The 17447-nt window shown below is 64.0% G+C and overlaps 1 protein-coding gene across 1 annotated transcript in view; it reads left to right on the top strand.

Annotated features, from left to right (window-relative positions):
* Positions 1-10411, top strand: part of TCERG1L (transcription elongation regulator 1 like) — an 82357-nt gene extending 71946 nt beyond the window's left edge. The window contains exons 10-12 of the mRNA XM_036223581.1: positions 4935-5024; positions 7101-7219; positions 10212-10411. Of these exons, the coding sequence (XP_036079474.1) occupies positions 4935-5024; positions 7101-7219; positions 10212-10368 (366 nt within the window). The 3' untranslated portion in view covers positions 10369-10411. The remainder of the gene's footprint in view (positions 1-4934; positions 5025-7100; positions 7220-10211) is intronic.
* Positions 10412-17447: the final 7036 nt, after the last annotated feature.

Raw genomic sequence — 17447 nt, 5'->3', positions numbered from 1 at the left:
TGCGCCATCGCAGCCTCGCTAACCGGCACAGGACATAGGTCGGGGAGGCCTGAGGGGCCACCTTCCCTTCCCCAGGACGCCGGCGGGCCACGGTTACACGACGGGCTCTCGACTCTCCCGGTGGCCTTCGTGAGCGGTCTGGCTCGTGAGATTTTCCGTGCGACCTTGCCCCATTGAGGTGGGCGGCCCCTTCCGGCCCGACATGCTTACAGCTGAGCGTCAACGCAGCAGCGTGAAGCGCCGGCCCCCCAGTGTGGGGGTGTCCCCAGGAGAGAGAGGCTGGAGCGGAGCCTGCGCCCCCGCCTCGTGAGGGTTCCAGAAGCCCACGCCCGGCTCAGAGGCGGCACAGACCGACCTGAGTCTGCCGCCGACGGCACCGATTCCAACTTCTTGACTTTGTAAAACACGCCGGCAGGTTTTATAAGTCAATCACGCTCGGGAGGACGTGCGGGCCGAGCCCACACGTTGCTTAAACGCGGGGTGCAGAAAGGTCACTTTTTCCCGCACTGGCTGATTAATAAGCTGTTCCACTGCGAGTGTCTGCGGAACGGGGAGGCCGACCCCGCCGGTTTTAGCAGTTTAGGGGGGGGCACGGTTTGGGGTGTCCCGTGGGGATGAGGGATTGCGGGTGGGGCCTTCAGTCTGTGGTTTTGTGGTACGCACCTCATGGCTCACGGGAACTCTGGTTTTTATCTTGTTTTCCTGTGCAAACCACAATAGAGCTTTCTTTTAAACTTTAGTCTGTAAAGGGGCAGATTTAATTGAATAGCAGATTATTAATTCAATCCTGCCTCTTTAGATACTGCATTTGAGGTAAAGTATTGAGAACTTCTTAATTCTGCATACTTTCTTCACAAGTATGGCTTTCCCAGGGGCTGGGAAGGAAGGGTTTTTCGAGAATTCTAGACCTTGATCCAGGGACTTGGGGCTGCACACGTGTGAGGTCCTCTGGGATTAGGCCCTCTGTAGGTGACCCTCAGCCTGCTCCCCAGCAGTGGGCAGCCTCGGGGAGACTGGCTGACAGTGTGGTCAGCTGCTCAGGTGAGCCCTGGAGCTTGGATCTGAGTCTGTAAGCATGGGGGTGGGGGGTGGTGTGCACGGCACACAACCCTCCCCACCCCCCAACCCCCCACATCCCTGGCCACAGTGTCTCCAACTGCACAAGGACCACGGTTGGAAGCTGGCGTAGAGGAAGCAGAGCTTCTTAGGGGTACCCCCAGCTCACAGGGCCCCCCCATGCCATGGGCAATGCCTGGGAGCAGCGCTGAGCCAGACGGTGAGAAAAGTGCTGGTCGCCCTCAGTGTAGGCAGCAGGTGCAGAGGGCGGGCCTGGGCGGGGCGGGGGCGGGGCAGGCAGCAGGTGCAGGAGGGAGGGAGGGCCGGCAGGCCAGGGCGGGTACTGGGCGAAAGCTGGGGAATCCGCAGCCTCGGCCCCGCTCCACGTGCCTCTCCGCTCCTGGGAAGCTTCTGGCTTCACGTTCCTATGGCAACTCCTCCAACTCTCACAGGACACTAACACCGCTAATGGGGTGAAATTATGCCGTAAAGGGGAGGCGTGCTTATTGTAGAAAATCTGCAAAATATTAAGAGTAGGAATAAGAGAAAATCACGTAAAATCCTGCCCGCAGAGACAGCCGTTATATCGATTGGGCACGTTTTCTTCCAGTCCTTTCTTTTTAATGTTAGATTTTTTTAAATATCAAAGATAAACATTTTTATCGCACAGTGTAATGAATATTGAACGGTAGTTGAACGTGGCTGAACAATATTTTTTTATTATATAGTAGTCGGTTTCATAAGTCTTAACCTAATTTATAATTTCGTATACCATTTTCTCCTTTTAAGCATTTTAAAATTAATGTAAATCTTTGAAAAATGGTTTTGATGAGGACATAATATTCAATTCACTGTCAGTTTAAAAATTCTGTATTTTCATTCATTTAGTGTATTTCCCGATTTTGCTGTTTTTAGTAATTTTCTGATAATCATACCAATGTGTGATCACGTGTGTGTGACCGTGTGTGTGCGATTGTGTGTGTGGGGATTGTGTGTTTGATCCTGTGTGGTTATGTGTGTTTGAGCGTGTGTGTGTGACCATGTGTGTGACCAAGCGTGGTTGTGTCTGTGTGAGTGAGTGTTGGGGGGAGAATCGCTTCCTGCAGGCTGCAGACAGCTGACCCGCACCCCACATTGGTTTTGAAAGTCTCCTTCGCGTGGCGTGTCCTCGCAGGAGCAGTCCTGGTCCCTGAGTCGTGCCCGCCCCACGCCCCACCCACGCTGACGTTCGCTTCTTGTTACTCGACTCTCACTATCCTCCGCTTCTATGTGGGTCCCCGTCCCCATCACTCCGTGGCCTCTGACGAATCAGCTGCTTAGACGGAGTCACCTGTCCCTTAGCGATGAGGCTCCGACCACAAAGACGGCCTTGGGGACTGTAGACCGCCCACTGGTCCGAGAGCTGCAGAGAACAACCGCCTCCCGCCAGCCTCTCCTCCTTCCCCCGCCGCTGGTCTCAAGCCGCCTGCAGCTGTCGGGGGCCCAGAGCAGAAACGGGACCTCGAGTTGAAGATTGAAGCAGCCACCGCAGGCGCCGGCCTGGGGGCGGGTCACAGGGGCAGGTCAGCCCAAACTGACCCCCTCAGACGACTTTATGACTTTACGTGAAGGAATCCTCTCTTCTCAAAACCTGAATCGCCCCCGGGAGCGACACCGCCTCCTCCCCAGATTCCAGCGGCTCCGGTGGATGGAGCTGATCCGACCAGATTCTTGCCGTGACTGTCCTTCCCTGCGACTCCCTCACCCTGGTGGCTTCTGCTGGCGAGAACAGGGCCGCTGGGCGAGGCGTGTGCCGTGGGGCTCTCTCACCGGCTGGGATGGGTGCTCAGGACAAGCCGGCCATGTGGGGGTGTCCGGCGATCAGCCGGGAGGGGAGCTGCCACATCGTCGGGAGGTGACAGGAGGTCATGGGACACGGTCCCAGGAGACCCACGGTCCCACAGACTCAGGAGGGGACCCATGACAGGGCCAACGTGACCCGATCAGGCCGCAGTGGGAGGACCGGACGTCAGCAGGAACGGGTTGGGGACCGGCCAAAGGACCCTGATGCTCAGGGTCAGCTCACGTGCAGAACGTCACAGAATCAGAGCGCGGGGTGGGGGGGGGGCAGCACTCACAAGCCAAGGGCAAGAAGAAATAGCGCCGCCCGGGGGACCTGTGGTGTGGGCAGGTGCGTGCGGTGGCCCCCGAGGTCCCCGCCCCTGGGTGTACAGTCCTGAGCAGTGTGGGCGGGGCCTGTGAGCAGGATGGGGGGCTCACCTGCAATGACATGACTTGTTCTATGGAACGGTCTCAGCCGGCCCAAGGGTGCTGTGGAGAACCAGGAGGGGTCCCTTGACAGGAAACCGGGGCGGGGGGGGGGGCCTTGCAGCCGAGAACGGCCCCAGGAGAGAGCCATTCAGGCCCCACAGAGTGACCTTCCCATGTGCTGTGGCTGTAACACGGGCTGGGGGCCTGACTGGAACTGGGCATCAAGTCTCTCTCCCGGAGCAGCTGCGTGTCTCAGGTAAGGAGTGAGGGACCCACCCTGACGACTGTCCAGCCGTCCCTTCTGCTCCTGGGCACCCAGCACGCGGCCGGAGGCATGGTCAGCACTTTGGCCATTGTTTTTAAATGACTCGAACATTTCGCTGCTCCATCAGCTGAGGAATTCTAGAAGCAACGGCCCCGGCAGCCGTGAGCATGCTCGGACGTGGGCCTCTGATGCTGTTCGCTCCCCGGTAAAAGGAACCAGGGCGTCTCGGAGGACTGGCTGGTTCTGGGGCTCAGGCGGCAGGTGCACGGGATGCGCCAGGGCGTCGTGGAGTGCCAGAACGTAAGAAAGTGCCCCCCGAATGACGAGACTCTGTCACAGAAACAGGCGTCGACCACAAGGGCTCGCGACAGCCAGGGCTGGAGTGACCAGGGTCACTGGGACCCAAACCGGAAGCCGGTGCCCACAAGTCTCCGCTGACGTGAGTAAATGTGCAGGATGCACAAACGCCGCCTCCAGGAGAAATGCAGCCCCAAGTGTGGGGTGCACACAGAGACCCCCCAAAGGGCACAGCACGGAAAACGGGGAAAAAGGGGGAGTCGTAGAGGAGGGACCCGGCAAACCCGGCCGCAGCCAGCTGACCGAGGTCGACGGCGACGGTGGGAGCGGCGCATGCGCCGTGGCCGAGGGGCGGGAAGGGGCGCCCCGCTCCGTGGTCTCCCTCCCGACCCAGCCCGGCCACGAGGGAACCCGGGACGCGCATCTTCCAAACGCCTGAGCAGCGCCCCCAGAGCTGCCGGTCGGGACGGCGAGGAGCCTGAGTGACTGTCACCGCCCTAAGGAGCCCGGGAGGTGTGAGGCTAAATGCCACGCGCTGTCCCGGCGACTCGGGCATGAAACGGGCAGAAAGGAGAGTTAGGTGAAAGCCGGGGAACCTGAGTGAGGTGTGACCGCGAGGGGCTGGGACCGGTCCGGGCTCGCTCCGCGACGGCCCTGTAACCTTTCAGTGAATCTCAAAGTATTGAAAACTAAAACAGTTTGTTTAAAATATGACACTTCGAAAAGGTTTAAACGTGGGTTAAAATCAGCTAAGATCACGCTGAGCTCGGGCCGCGTGCGAGCCGGCGCCCTCCGCTGCGGCCCGCGGCTTTACCGGGGTCACTTCTCCTCCACACGTGACGCCCCAGAGCGCCAGGGCGCCGGGGAGGTGGCGGGGCCTCGGGGCAGAGGCGCAGAGCCCGGAGAGGGGAGACAGCGTCCCCGCGCTCTGTGGCGACTTCGCGGGCGCTCCCCGCGGCCAGCGTCACCGAGCCCCGGACCCCGCGGCGCGTCCCCGCCCCCGCCGCGCCTGGCCCCGGGCTCAGCGCCGGACGCTCAGGCCGCCGTGTCGAATGTTCCCCTTCAGGTGTCAGCGTTTTCCACCTGGGAGAAGGAGCTGCACAAGATCGTGTTCGACCCCCGCTACCTGCTGCTGAACGCGGAGGAGCGCAAGCAGGTGACTCCGCGTCGGGCGCGCGACGGAGGCCCAGACCCCGCGTCGGGAGGGCGCGCACCCGGCACGCCGGGGGGAGGGTGCGCAGTGGCCGCTGTGGCCCGCGTGTCTGTGGGCCGGAAGTTAGGGTCGAGCAGGTCGTCCTGGTCACCGTCCTTAGTCCAGGACTAAGGACTCGGGGTCCGCTACATGACAGGGACCGGGGAGAGCGCCCGGGGCAAACGGCGGCCTGAGGAAGATGTGGACGTTCTAGAAAGCAGCTCCCGGACGGAGCAGCCAGGGTGGGTCGGAGGTCGCTGGCCTGGGGACGTTTTAAAAAGGCCGGACAGGGGTCAGTGCGGCTTGTTCATAGATGACCTCGGAGCCCAACCGTCTCCCAGATAAGTCGACAGAGGGAAAGGCCACACTAGCGGATGGGTGTCTGGAGGCGCAGGTCACGCCGTTACCCTGGAAACGGGCCTGATCCTCAGCCGTGGCCCTGCCGTCTGCGGTGCGGGTGGTCGCCGGGCAGGGCCGAGGCGTCTGTCTCTGGCTCCGTCCCCCCTGCTGCCCTTTGCGCTCAGACGCGCTGCACAAGGAAAGCGGGGTGTCGGCAGGAGCCACGGCGCTCGGGGTGGGTGGGGGCGCGTGGGGCATGGGGGGCCCGTCCGCGCGGGGCCGGGGCCGGGCCGGGGCCGGGACCCACCTGGCGGCTCTCGCAGAAGCGGAGTCTGGGGCAGCTGGGCAGAGGGCGGAAGGCACAGTTTTATGTCCGGTGTTGTTGGCCCGCGATGTTTCTTTAACCCAGCACCAGCACGGCGCGGCGAGGTGCCCTGCGGGCCGAGCGCTCTGTGTCTCCCCGCCGTGTGGGGAGCTGAGGCCTTCGCTGCCTGGCAGCCCAGCCGCTCCTGCAGCACCACACGTCAGAGTGCAGCCGCCAGCGCTGGGAACCCGCGGCCAGACGCCCGCCTGCCTCTGTGGCGGAGCCCTCCCACGGCCAAGGCCACGGCCGGCCCCCCGCCAACAGTGCGGCCGCCCCGCCATCCCTGCTGGGGCCCCGCCGTCCTCGCCCCAGCTCCCGGGGCTCTGAGAGGCATTAGCCCTTTCAGGGGAAGCCGAGGAAGCGAGACCCTCTCCGCCCACCGAGAAAGGCCCAGCGATGCAGATGTCCAGGCCACATCCCAGAAGGAGAGGGCGGGCCAGGGGCTCTGGTGCTTGCTTGGCTCCTTGGCAGGGTGGCGACCCCTGCCCTCCTGAGGTCTGGGGGCGTGGTCATCCCCCACAGGACGGACCTGGGCAGCTGGGGGCACTGGACTCTGTAGTCCCCTGGCTGGCGCGCCCTGTCCCCCCAGATGTGCTCCCCACAGATCAGATAGGAATGTAAGCTCACACCAGGGAGCTGCCATTTGGGGACAGCCTTCCGACCCCCCGAGACACCACCCAGGGCAGGAAGCAGCCTCTCAAGTGTCTGGAACTGGGCCCAAGGGCCCCGATGAGGCAGTGTAGCTGAGAAGCCAGCGTGTGCACTGCCCAACTGGGGCGCGTGCGGAGTCCGTCTCAGGCCTCCTACTCGGTCGTGTCCACGCGGCCAGCCTGGGGGCTCGTGGCTCCCGGGGAGGCCGGCCTCATCCCACGAGCCCACAGTCACGGTGGGTCTCGGCGACCACCGCGTGGGGAGTCAGAGATGCCGAGTTGACTTCCTTTTTTGAGTTAAAGTCATTTTTGGAGAAATAAATGACAATGATGTCACCGTAGGAAGTGACCAGACCAAACCCCGTGTCTGTGTGGTGCCGGCCGCGATGCGGGACTCGGGACAGCGCCCGGCTGCAGACGCTGCCCTTGGGGTCCGGGCGGGAGGCACGGGTGCTTGGCGCCGGGCTGGTGCGGCTGCCGGCGGCTCCGCAGCCTGCCGTTCCCGGGGTTCGTCGAGTGGCGGGCCGGCCCCGCGGGAGTCAGGGCTTGGACGCGGTGGGTGTGGCAGGGCCGGGCGCGAAGCTCGCCTCAGGTTCCCGCCGCTGCGCGGGGTGCGCGGGGCGTTTGACGCGCGAGCTTTCGCTCCCGTGGCGGGCCTTCGCCACGGTCCTCCTGTGTGTGTCTCAGATATTCGAACAGTTCGTCAAGACGAGGGTAAAAGAAGAGTACAAGGAGAAGCGGAGTAAGCTGCTGCTCGCCAAGGAGGAGTTCCGGAAGCTCCTGGAGGAGTCCAAAGTGTCGCCCAGGTACGGGAAGGGGCGTGCCAGGCGCGGGCCGCGGCCGGGCCCCCTCGCTGGAGGGGCTCCCAGGTCCGCTCCGCGGCCTGTGACCCGACGTCCCGGGACCGCACAACTGTGCTCGCGGAGGCCCCCACCCGAGGGAGGCCCGTCGCTCCCGTGTCCTCGGCAAGTGACCCCCCCCCCCCCGCACCTCTGCACAAGTGCCGCTCGCCGCCGCACGCACCGGAGCCCCCTGCTCTGCCCCGGGGCTTCACGCGCCAGCAGCCCGGGCCGTGGCCTGAATAACCAGCCTCTCAGCCTCGTGACGGGAGGTCAGCCCCTGACCTAACGATCAAGGAACAGACGTGCAAACGAAACAGCAGCGAAACGACCCCGCTGACCCCCCAACCCCACTGACCCCCCAAACACGCTGACCCCCCACTCCACTGATCCCCCAACCCCACTGACCCCCAAACCCGCTGACCCCCACCCCACTGACCCCCCAAACCCACTGACCCCCCCAGCCCCACCGACACCCCATCCCACTGAACCCCAACCCCCGACCCTGCAACCCCACCAACCCCCAACCCCACTCAACCCCCAACCCCACTGACCTCCCCACGCCCCCGAGACGCCCAAGCAGCTGTCCAGGGTGAATTGTGAAGGTCTGACATGCAGGATTCACCAAAACTCACCAAAAATGAGCCCTGTGGATTCACCAAAACTCACCCAAAATGAGCAGGCAGGTTCCATGAAATAAAAGAGAATAATAGGAAAACAGCCGTTAGTACCTAGAAAAAGACGTGAGGTTAGCTTGTCTTAAAAATTAGGTTTAATTGACTAATAATTGTAAAATAATGAGCTTTTAGCATTATATGCCTATAACTTCAAGTATAAAAGTTATCAATTTTGATGCATTTTTATTTTAGATTGGGATATTTTTAAATAGATATTTATGCATTATTATTTTTCAAGTGCATAAATACATTATTTTCTTAAATAGACATGAATCGATGTTTGGTTTCTGTATTTTGATCGATAATTGCTTAATTCACTGGGCCAGTCCTGGGAGCAGAATAAGTCAGCGTTGGTCACACAGTCCTCGCAAAGAGTCTCTGAGTATTTCAAAAACTGGTACCTTCTGAATGAGAAAAAATTAGCATGAATTATCTCCTCTGCCAAACGCAGTGTGTCTGATGAACCATAAATTGCCATTTTCTGCAGTCAGCGCCTTCCGTGATGAGAAGGCCGCCTCCAGCTGTGACCCCGGGCAAGGCCACGGGGCCCGGCGCTGGGCCTTCCCGCGCCCCGCGCCCGCGTCTGGTCGGGGGTGGCGGCTGCAGCCCCCCAGGGCGATGGGGAGGGCGGTGCGGGTGCCGCACGCGGGGCCTGGCGGGAAGGCGCTCGGCGAGGACGCGCTCACGGCCACTGTCATCGCCGCCGTCACGCGCAGTCTCGCAGCCGGTGTCCTCCACCACGGGTGAAACGGCGGCCCGCGCCGAGAGCCGCTGCCCGTGCGGGCGCCGCGGGGGCGGGGGCGGGGGCGCCGTGCGCGCACGCGCGGCCGGTGGGAGCGGGCAGAGCTCACTACCCCGCCCGCGCGGCCCAGCCGCCCGCCGCCGTCCACACACGCGCTGGCGTGCGGTACACGGGTGACTTCCGATTCAGAGGAGCCAAGCCTGCCCCGTCCCACGGCTCTGCGGGCCGTGTGCATGCATCCCCCCCGCCCCCGTCCCGCGCCCCCCACTGCCCCGCGTCCCCCACCGTCCTGCGCCCCCCCCCCGTCCTGTGTCCCCCCCTGCCCCGCGTCCCCCACTGTCCCGCACGGCCCTGGTGCAGCCCGTGTGGCTGGCGTCGCTGCACACGGGGCGGCGGGCGGGCCCACGCAGGGGTCCTGGAGCCCTGGAGCGCCCCCGGCCCTTGCTGCCCCGCCCGTCGTCCCCAGCCCTGGGCCCTGCCCGTGGGGACACCGGCACGGGGACTCCGGCACTGGGGCAGTCCAGAGCCAGCCAGCTCCCCGCCTTGTCTGGCCCGCGGGGCCTTGGCTCGGGGACCGGCCTCGGGGGCAGGGCCAGGCTGCGGGTTGGCCCTCTGCCCAGTGCCCCCGCCTTCCACCGCGGGTTCCCCGGGGAGGCCAGAGGCCGGTGCCAGTCCCAGTCCCCCCAGAGTGTCCCCTCAGGCACGGCCGAGGGGCCACAGAGGTTCACCTCTCCCTTTATTTTCTGAGGGGCCCAGAATCGACCCGTGTACAAGGGGCCTCTGCCCAGCGCCTGACTGGCGACCTCAGTGTCCCTCCCGACAGGTGACCAGATGACGAGCCCCCGGTGGGTCTCCTCTTGAAAGGCAGGAAGGGCAGGCTGTAGTCACAGACCGGGGGCCTCACAGCAGACGTGTGTTCCTCACGGCGCCTGGTGGCCGGAGCCCGAGACCCAAGTGCAGCACACCGGCATCCGGGGGCAGCTGCCCCCGGGGTCAAAGGCGGGGTCCCCACGCACCGCGTCCCCACTGTGTCCCGCCATGTCCTCACGTGGCAGAAGGGGCCGGAGCTCGCTGGGGCTCCACCCTCATGCCGCCTCCAAGGTGCACCCCCCGACAGCGTCATGTTGGGGGTGCCGTGACGGGATGGGGCGGTGGCCAGCTCGGAGCCAGGGGCGGCCGGAGCCAGGGGCGGCCGGAACCAGGGGTGACCAGAGCCAGGGGCGGCCAAGCCTCCTGCGTGAGCGGTAGCGAGGGGGTCTGCAGGTCACGCTGGCTCCGTGGGGAGCACAGCCCTGGCACGGCCCCGGCGGGGCAGGCGGGGTGGGTGGGGGCAGGTGGGGAGCACGTCCGGGGCCCCAGCTTCCGTGCAGCCCGCCCAGCCCCCCGAATGCCCGCGCCCCCTGGCCCTGCTGCCAGTAGCTGGGTCTGGGGGAAGGAGCTGCGGCCCCCCAGGCTTGGCCGGTGCTCAGTGCCTGGCTCCCAGCACCCAGCACCCAGCACCCAGCACCCAGCCAGGCCTCAGCGACACCTTCTTTTCCAGGACCACGTTTAAGGAGTTTGCAGAGAAGTACGGCCGCGACCAGAGGTTTCGGCTTGTTCAGAAACGGAAGGACCAGGAGCACTTTTTCAACCAATTCATCCTCATTCTTAAGAAACGGGACAAGGAAAACAGACTCAGGCTGCGGAAAATGAGATGAGGGTGTGGGAGGCGCAGGGGGCCCGCGGGCGAGGACGGCGCGGACGGGGGCGCGGCGCCCCTCTGCCCTGAGGGTCTGCTCCGTGCCGCGGCGCCCTGCGCGGTCGGGGTGACGCGCTGCTCCCCACCACGGCCTGTCGACCCCTGAGCTGCGCCCTGCAGACCACTCGCCCTGGAGACGGAGCTCTCGGTCCACGCGGCACGCACGTGTAAACCGTCTCGGGCGTCCCGTGAGCGGAGCCGATCCCCTGGGCCTCTCCCGGGGTTTGCGGCTCCCTCGGGGGCTCGGGGTGTCGGCGGAGCCCTGACTCACGTGTGCCCACGTCCCGGTCTAGTTTTATGAGTAGTAGCAATAGGGTCTTTTATCATTCATCATAGTGACAACCGTGAACACCAGGACCGTGGACCACGGACCCCCGAGGCGTCTGAGCGGGGCTGCCTGGCCCCCCAGGCCCAGAGAGCTGCACCGTCTGTCAGAGGTCCTGCCGAAAAGAGAATTATTTTGTACAAAACCATCATATTAATATTTGAGTTATTTTTATTGTATGCCCAGAGTGTGCATGAGACTTTTCTCATCATCTTTGTATAAAAAATTTAAAAAGTTTTTTAATTAATAAATATTTTAAACCAGTGCGTTTTCGTGGTTAAGACTTAAAACACAAAATTGTGTTCAACCCAAGACGCTCTAATTTGAAAGATTCATCACAGTGTGCACAGTGGCGCGTAAGGGCCGTGTCGGACCTCCTCACACGAATGCCTCCTTTTTAACTTCCTGGTTAAAAATGGAATAGGGTTTGCTAAGGCCCCCCGATAATTAGCTGTGTGCTTTGAATTGCGGAACACCTGCCGATTTATCTCAAGGCTCATGGGGGGCCGTTCAGTTACACTGTCCTTGTCCCCAGCACAGGGTGGCTCCACCTCCTCTCCTGCCTTTTCCTTAGTCGTGCCCCATAAGGACACACTTGCCACACGTCTTGGGACGTAACTGGGCAAGAGGGGGTTCTCTTTGTTGGGGTACGCCTGGTGCTATCACCAGCATTGTGACCAGCGACCTCTGTGGTGACCTCTGGGGGTTCCGGGGCGTCAGTGCCGCCGGAGGCAGGCTCTGCAGGGGCGAACGCCATCACGGTCCCGTCACAGAGCAGAAGCCGCGCCGCCCTCTGCACAGGGGGATTTGGGGGGAGGGACTGCCACACTGATGGGATCGGGGTGGGGACGAGGCAGGGGCGGGGTGTCTGCCGGGCATGGGGACGGCCGGCGGAAGGCTCTGGGGGCGCCCGCGGAAAGTGCTCCCCGCCGGGGCAGCACCCAGACCTCGCTGCGGGGTCCCGCGGTGTCGCGCCCCAGGCGTGGTCTGCAGCACCCGCGATGATGAATTACTTCCCGCCCAGTCTCCTCCTGTAAAGGCTCCCACAGGTCCTGACCTCCGGCTGCAAACCAGGTGAGAACAGCGGCTCCCGCGGGGTGTGGCTCCTGCCCCTAGCCCCGCCCCGGGGATGCTCCGTATCAGGGGACCCGGCCAATCCCTCTCCTCCGCGTCGTCCCCCGCCCTCCACGCCCACGGGGGGGGGGGGCGGGCGCGGAGGGGGGGGGCAGGCATTTTACTCCAGGCACCACTAGACCCACCCTGGACGGCAGCCCGTGGCTGGGGGGGTCTCGTCTCCAGCCCCTCCCCCCACCCCGCCCCAACCCCGTCATCAGGACGGCACCCTCCCCCCCACGGAGCCCACGCGCACCCTCCCGCAGCCCTCAGAAATGGCCCAGGTTACTGCGAGTGTGGGCGAGGGGTGGTGGGAGGGCAGTTTCGGGGCGACCTGGCTGCCCTCGCATCCGCCGGCTGCGCCTAAACCGCAGGGACACGGTTTCCACTTGGCCCCTGTCCTGACGCTGCCAGCTCCGCCCTGTGGCTGGCACGGCCGCGCGTCGTGTCTGCAGAGGGCGGAGCCCAGGCCTCCGCGGACGCGCTCTGCCAGGGCCCCAGCCCCGCAGCTCAGCCCGCGCTGTCGGGCGGCTTCCTGGGGCGCGTGTGTCTGCCGACGTCCTGTCCCCACCTCAGCCGCCTTCTCGTTCATGCAGCTGCCCTCAGGGGGTGAAAAGAGGGACCCCGTCAAGCCGCGGCTCCCAAATGCAAAAATCAGCGTGTGCATCACGCGGGCGTTTCCCGGGTTCTGAGCAGCTGTTCCTCGCGCTCCCAGCGGCTCCCCGGGCGGGATGGGGGTGACGGGCGCGCGGACAGCCGCCCAGGGTCAGGGAACGCTCCGTGTAGCCCCAGTTCACCGCCACTAAATTCTGGCTAAATCACCGGACCGGGCTCGTAACGGGGAGACATAAAAGAGGCCCACGAAGCAGTCGGGGTTTTTACGTTTTATTTAGGACATGAAAGCGGTATTTATCACCGCCCCGCACGTGCCGGACATCTCTTGCCACAGGCATCATCGCTTTGCAGCTCACGCCATATTCTAGAAATGACGGGGCGCCAACGCTTCGGCCGCGTCCACGTCACTGCTGCCCAGGGGACGGAGGAGGTCGTCCTGCCTGCTTGGTGGCCTCGGCGTGGCAGCCGGCAGCAAACCGTCCCTCTGCCGACGCGTGTGTCCATCTCGTCCCCCCCTGGCCGAACCGTGGGGACAGCAGAGCCCGGTCTGGTGACTTGGGGAGTCCCTCGTCCACAGGGGTCACTGCTGACCCCTTGCCTTAAGCCGTGCGGCAGGACAACCAACCAGTCACACACGGCAACTGCACGCCGCAGACCCTGAGTCCCCGCCGAGGGCCGCGGCTGGGGACGGAGACGGAGAGACGCGGCCCTGCCCTCCGGGAGGCCGTGGTGGACAGAGGCGAGGGCCGAAGTGGACGGTGCCACAGGGGTGGCGGCTCAGACGTCTTCATCAGGGGCGCGCGGCCAGACGCTGCTCTCCCCGCTTCAAGCGGCAGAGTCCTGTCATCCTCACAGGGACCCTGGGGCAGTCAAGTTGTCACCCCTATTTACAGACAAACGGAGTCAGAGGAGCAGTGGGCACTGAGGCTGGGACCGGAGCACAGGCAGGTGGCCTCAGGGACCCTGGTGTCCCGCCGTGCCCAGCACGACCCCATGGCAGCCACGCGAGGGCAGGACCCAGGACGGGCTCTGGCCTCGGCGCCCACGTCTCTCATCTCCTCCTGAGCGCGGAGTCCCCAGGAGTCCTCCCCCCCCCTCCCGTGTGCCTCCTGAGGCTCAGACAGCGGGTCTCACCTGCCCAGGGCCACGGGCCTGGCACACGCCTGACCTCAGTCTCTCTCTGGGGTTGGACAACGGGCAGCGTTGAGAACGGAGCCTGTGGGGCCAGGACGCCTGGTGGACTTCACGCCGAGAGTCGATTCCTCTGACGCCACACAGCATTCCTGTCATGGGGGCTTCCGAGGGGCCCCCGAGCAGGGGCTGCCACGGAGCAGGCTCCGTTGCTGTCTCACGTGTGACGGGAGTGTTTGCCAGGAGGGAGCCCAGGCCGGCACCTGGGGAGGAGGGGGCGGAGAGAGGCCCCCGTCAGCTCCTGCGGGGAGGAGGCAGCCTCACGCCCCGATGGCTGGCCTGACCGCCCCGCAGACATCGCTACGTCCTGTTTTCCCAGTACTCAGGCTGAGACGGGAGCCAGAACACGCAGCCTGATCGTGCTCCGCGGAACGCGTTAAACCAGGAGGGTCTTAAATCAGAACATTCATGAAGAGCCGTCTTGGGAGCTTATTAAAATCTATTTAAACCCTTATCAAATACTGAGAATACCTTCAGAAAAAAGTCATTCTCATAGCTATGTATTCACTTCCACAATCATTTGTGATTGTAACAAGTCCACAGACAGATTTCCATGAAAATATTTAGGATTTAAAAGTCTTTCCGGCCGCAGGCTGAGAAAACAGGCCAGGTACAGGGAGGCCCTCACCACAGACCCCTGGCTCACCCCGTGGGTGCCAGAAGCTCGCTCCGCCCTCTCTGTCCCCTTCCCCACCCCCGGGCCAGGCACCTGTTCCGCTCTGAGACGAGGGTGCAGCATCTGCACAGCTCACCTGTGTGGTCCACGCTGGAGGCTTGGAGGTGGCCGGCCGCCGGCCCGGGGTTCTGCTGGTCCCATCTGCGTGCCCTTCGTCCCCGCTCAGGCCCAGCCCTGCGGGTCGGCCTCCTGCAGTGACGGGCTCCTTACCGCTCCCTGGGGCTGCGTCTGGACCGAGCTCTGAGGTGCACCGCCTGCTCTGGGTGTCCAGGGACAGAGCGGGAAGAAACTGTTTCTCTGCTCAGGAAGCCCACTGCCAGGCTCATGCGTGGCCGTCATTTAGGGCAACTGCCTGTGTCCCTCGCCAGCGGCTAGGAAGCCAGCCTGGGGTCCCCTGCTGCTCCCCCCAGGCCCAGGATGGGGTGGGCCCGGTCCCCCACCACCCCCTCCCAAAGCCCAGAAGGAACCAGAGGCCTGGGCCTCTCAGCCCACCCAGCTGCCCACCGCCCCTCCTTCCCGCTCCCCAATTTGGTTTCCCCGGGTTAGTCCACACCCTGCCCTGAAGAGGAGGCCTAGAGGGAAGGGTGACAGGAAGGAATGCGGGTGCCCCTGCCAGGTCCGTGTCCCCGGCTGGGAGTCCGTGGGTGGAGCCCGGGCATTGCAGAGCTGGCCTGGCCTCCGGGGACGTCCCGTGGGCTCCACGCCCTGGTGGCTGTTCCCGGCAGCACCAAGGGGAGTCGGTGGGGCCCAGAGGCCGAGCTGCATGCTGGGAGCACGCCGGACGCTCGCACCTCCGTGCGCACTGCGCACCTTCATCTCCTCTCGGCCGTCCTGGCACCAGACAGACAGACAGACAGGCAGGATGCTCGGAGAGGAGAGAGAGGCGGGGGCACCCAGGTGACTGGGGACATCGGGGAAGGACCCAGCCCGTGGCAGATCCTGCAAGTGACGGTCCCCTGCCTGTGGAGCCGTGCGGGTGGGGGAACGGGTGGGGAGCCCGGTGGGGAGCTCGGTGGGGATGCCGCGCGGGGCGGCCGGAGGCGGGAGGGCCGGGCCGCGTCCGGGTGCGTGCGTCACGCCGGCGGGCAGGACCGGTGGCTGAGGCGCTGTGTGCTTTTGCCGCTGTCCCCCCATGTCTGTGAGCATGTCCCTGTCCTCATGTGGGGCCGGGCCTGGGGGGCAGCCTGTGAGGACGGCCGTGGGGGGCTTTCCAGACGTGTGGGAGAGCGCGGTTGCGTGCGCGCATGCGTGCGCCTGTGCGTGGAGCGGGAAGACGGTGGCCCCTGTGGCGGCCGGTGCGCACGCGTCGCCGGGCGGGCTGCAGGCCCCGCGGTCTCCGGCAGCGCGGCGCAGGGGACGCCGGGTTCGCTCAGCCAGAGGCCGAGCGCTTCTGCCCTCGCCGGGGGACCCGAGTGCGAGATCGTGGGGGGCCCAGAAATTACTAAATGCATCAGCTCCTTTTGAAATATTGATTTTATTTTGCTGTGGAAACATTTCGTGATGGGCGCAGAAACGGCTCGCCCCGCGGAGCTGGTTGCACACGGGGTGCTGAGTGCGTGGGTTTGTGCCGGGCCATGTCGCAGGCATATTTTTGGAGGATGGTGGCTGCGGGAAGGGGGGCGATCCTGAGAAGCCTCTGGCGGGGTGTGGAGAACAAACCTCTCACCCGGGGGAGAAGGGCCGGCTGAGGCCGGGGCGCGGGGCGGTGGTGGGGAGGCCGGGGTGTGTCCCAGGTCCCCTCAGCCAGGCTTGGGGTTGGCCATTTCTCCAAGGTCTCCTGATTCTCCTTTACGACAGGTGCCGGCGACCACACATACGCACACACAGGCAACTTCACTGAAGCAACACGGGGTTTTATAGTTTTAATTATATTCTCTTAATCTTGAAAATCACGGGTTCGCAGCGACAGCGCTAACTCAAAGCCAGCATCGCAGTTCCGCCCGTGTCACCTGCCTTGCCGCGTGTTGCGTCCCCTGTCCCGCGGTGACAGCCCCATCCCCGCCGTCGGCTCGGACTCTGCTCATCCGCCCTCTCCTGCGAGACGCGCGAAAGAACCTCAGGACTGCGCCGTCGCCGGGTGCGGCAACAAACCCGATGAAACTCAGGAGTGTCAAGCCGCCCCTCTCCGACCGTACCCGCTCCGGGGAGGCGCGCTTTGAAGAGATGTTTGGACTGTTTGTGTGGTTTTCATCATAAATTTGCTGCATACTTAGGGCTGTGCGGGTGTGTTTGAATTCGATGTTATGGCTTTTTCCCCCTCATATTTTCCTTTATCTGGTTTTCTGCGTGTGTAAAACGTTTACATGGTTCAAAGTGAAAACCACGCAGCAGTTAGGCGGAGCGGGCCCCTCCCGTCCCCGCCCCCGCCCCGGCCCCCCACGCCTCGCTCCGCCCCCTGAGCCGGAGCCCTGCACGCTGCACGTGGCGCTTCTCACTTAGCAGGACACAGGCCGTCCCACGTCAGCTCGGAGCTGACCGCGCGCCGTCGGGCACCCCGCTGCACGGGACCGCCAGCCCGGCTGCCCCCGGTGCTCCCCATGCAACTGACGCCGTGGCGTCAGACCACCACCCCGACGACGCCGTGACGTCAGACCGCCACCCCGAGACGCTGTGGCATCAACCGCCGCCCCAGAGCCAGCACCTTTGTCCGGCGGGGACACTCCTGGCGTTCGCCACCAGGCCCGAAGCGCGTGCGCGTGCCCCCTTCCCCCACGTCACTTGCCCTCCTTGGCAGGGACGTCCTCCGCGCTCGCCAGCACCGCGGGGTGTCTGTCGCCCCACCTGTCTGTTGCCCCCCCTCGCCGAGCTCATGAATTTGCGTTACTCTGGGAAATGGGACCGACGCGTAGTGTCGGCCTGTTACTCTGTTCTGAGTGAAGCTGTGGACACGTCCTCACGCCTTGCCGTTGGCCTCGAGTTCCTTTCCAGGGGTCTGTACCCCGCGCAGCGGCGCCTGCCGGTCTTCCGCCGATTGTGCTAAATTTGATCTCAAATAGAAAAGCTTTGCTCACCTCTGGGTTAAATCCGCCCCTGCTTTCTCTAATGCTCATGTGTTTCTATTTTTACCTCCAGACTCATTGGGAATCTGTCAGCAGAATGCGCGCGGGGTAACCCAATT

The sequence above is a fragment of the Rousettus aegyptiacus genome, unplaced genomic scaffold, assembly GCF_014176215.1.
Source record: "Rousettus aegyptiacus isolate mRouAeg1 unplaced genomic scaffold, mRouAeg1.p scaffold_m13_p_6, whole genome shotgun sequence".
Taxonomy (NCBI): Eukaryota; Metazoa; Chordata; class Mammalia; order Chiroptera; family Pteropodidae; genus Rousettus; species Rousettus aegyptiacus.
This window is presented reverse-complemented; position numbering and strand designations above follow the sequence as displayed.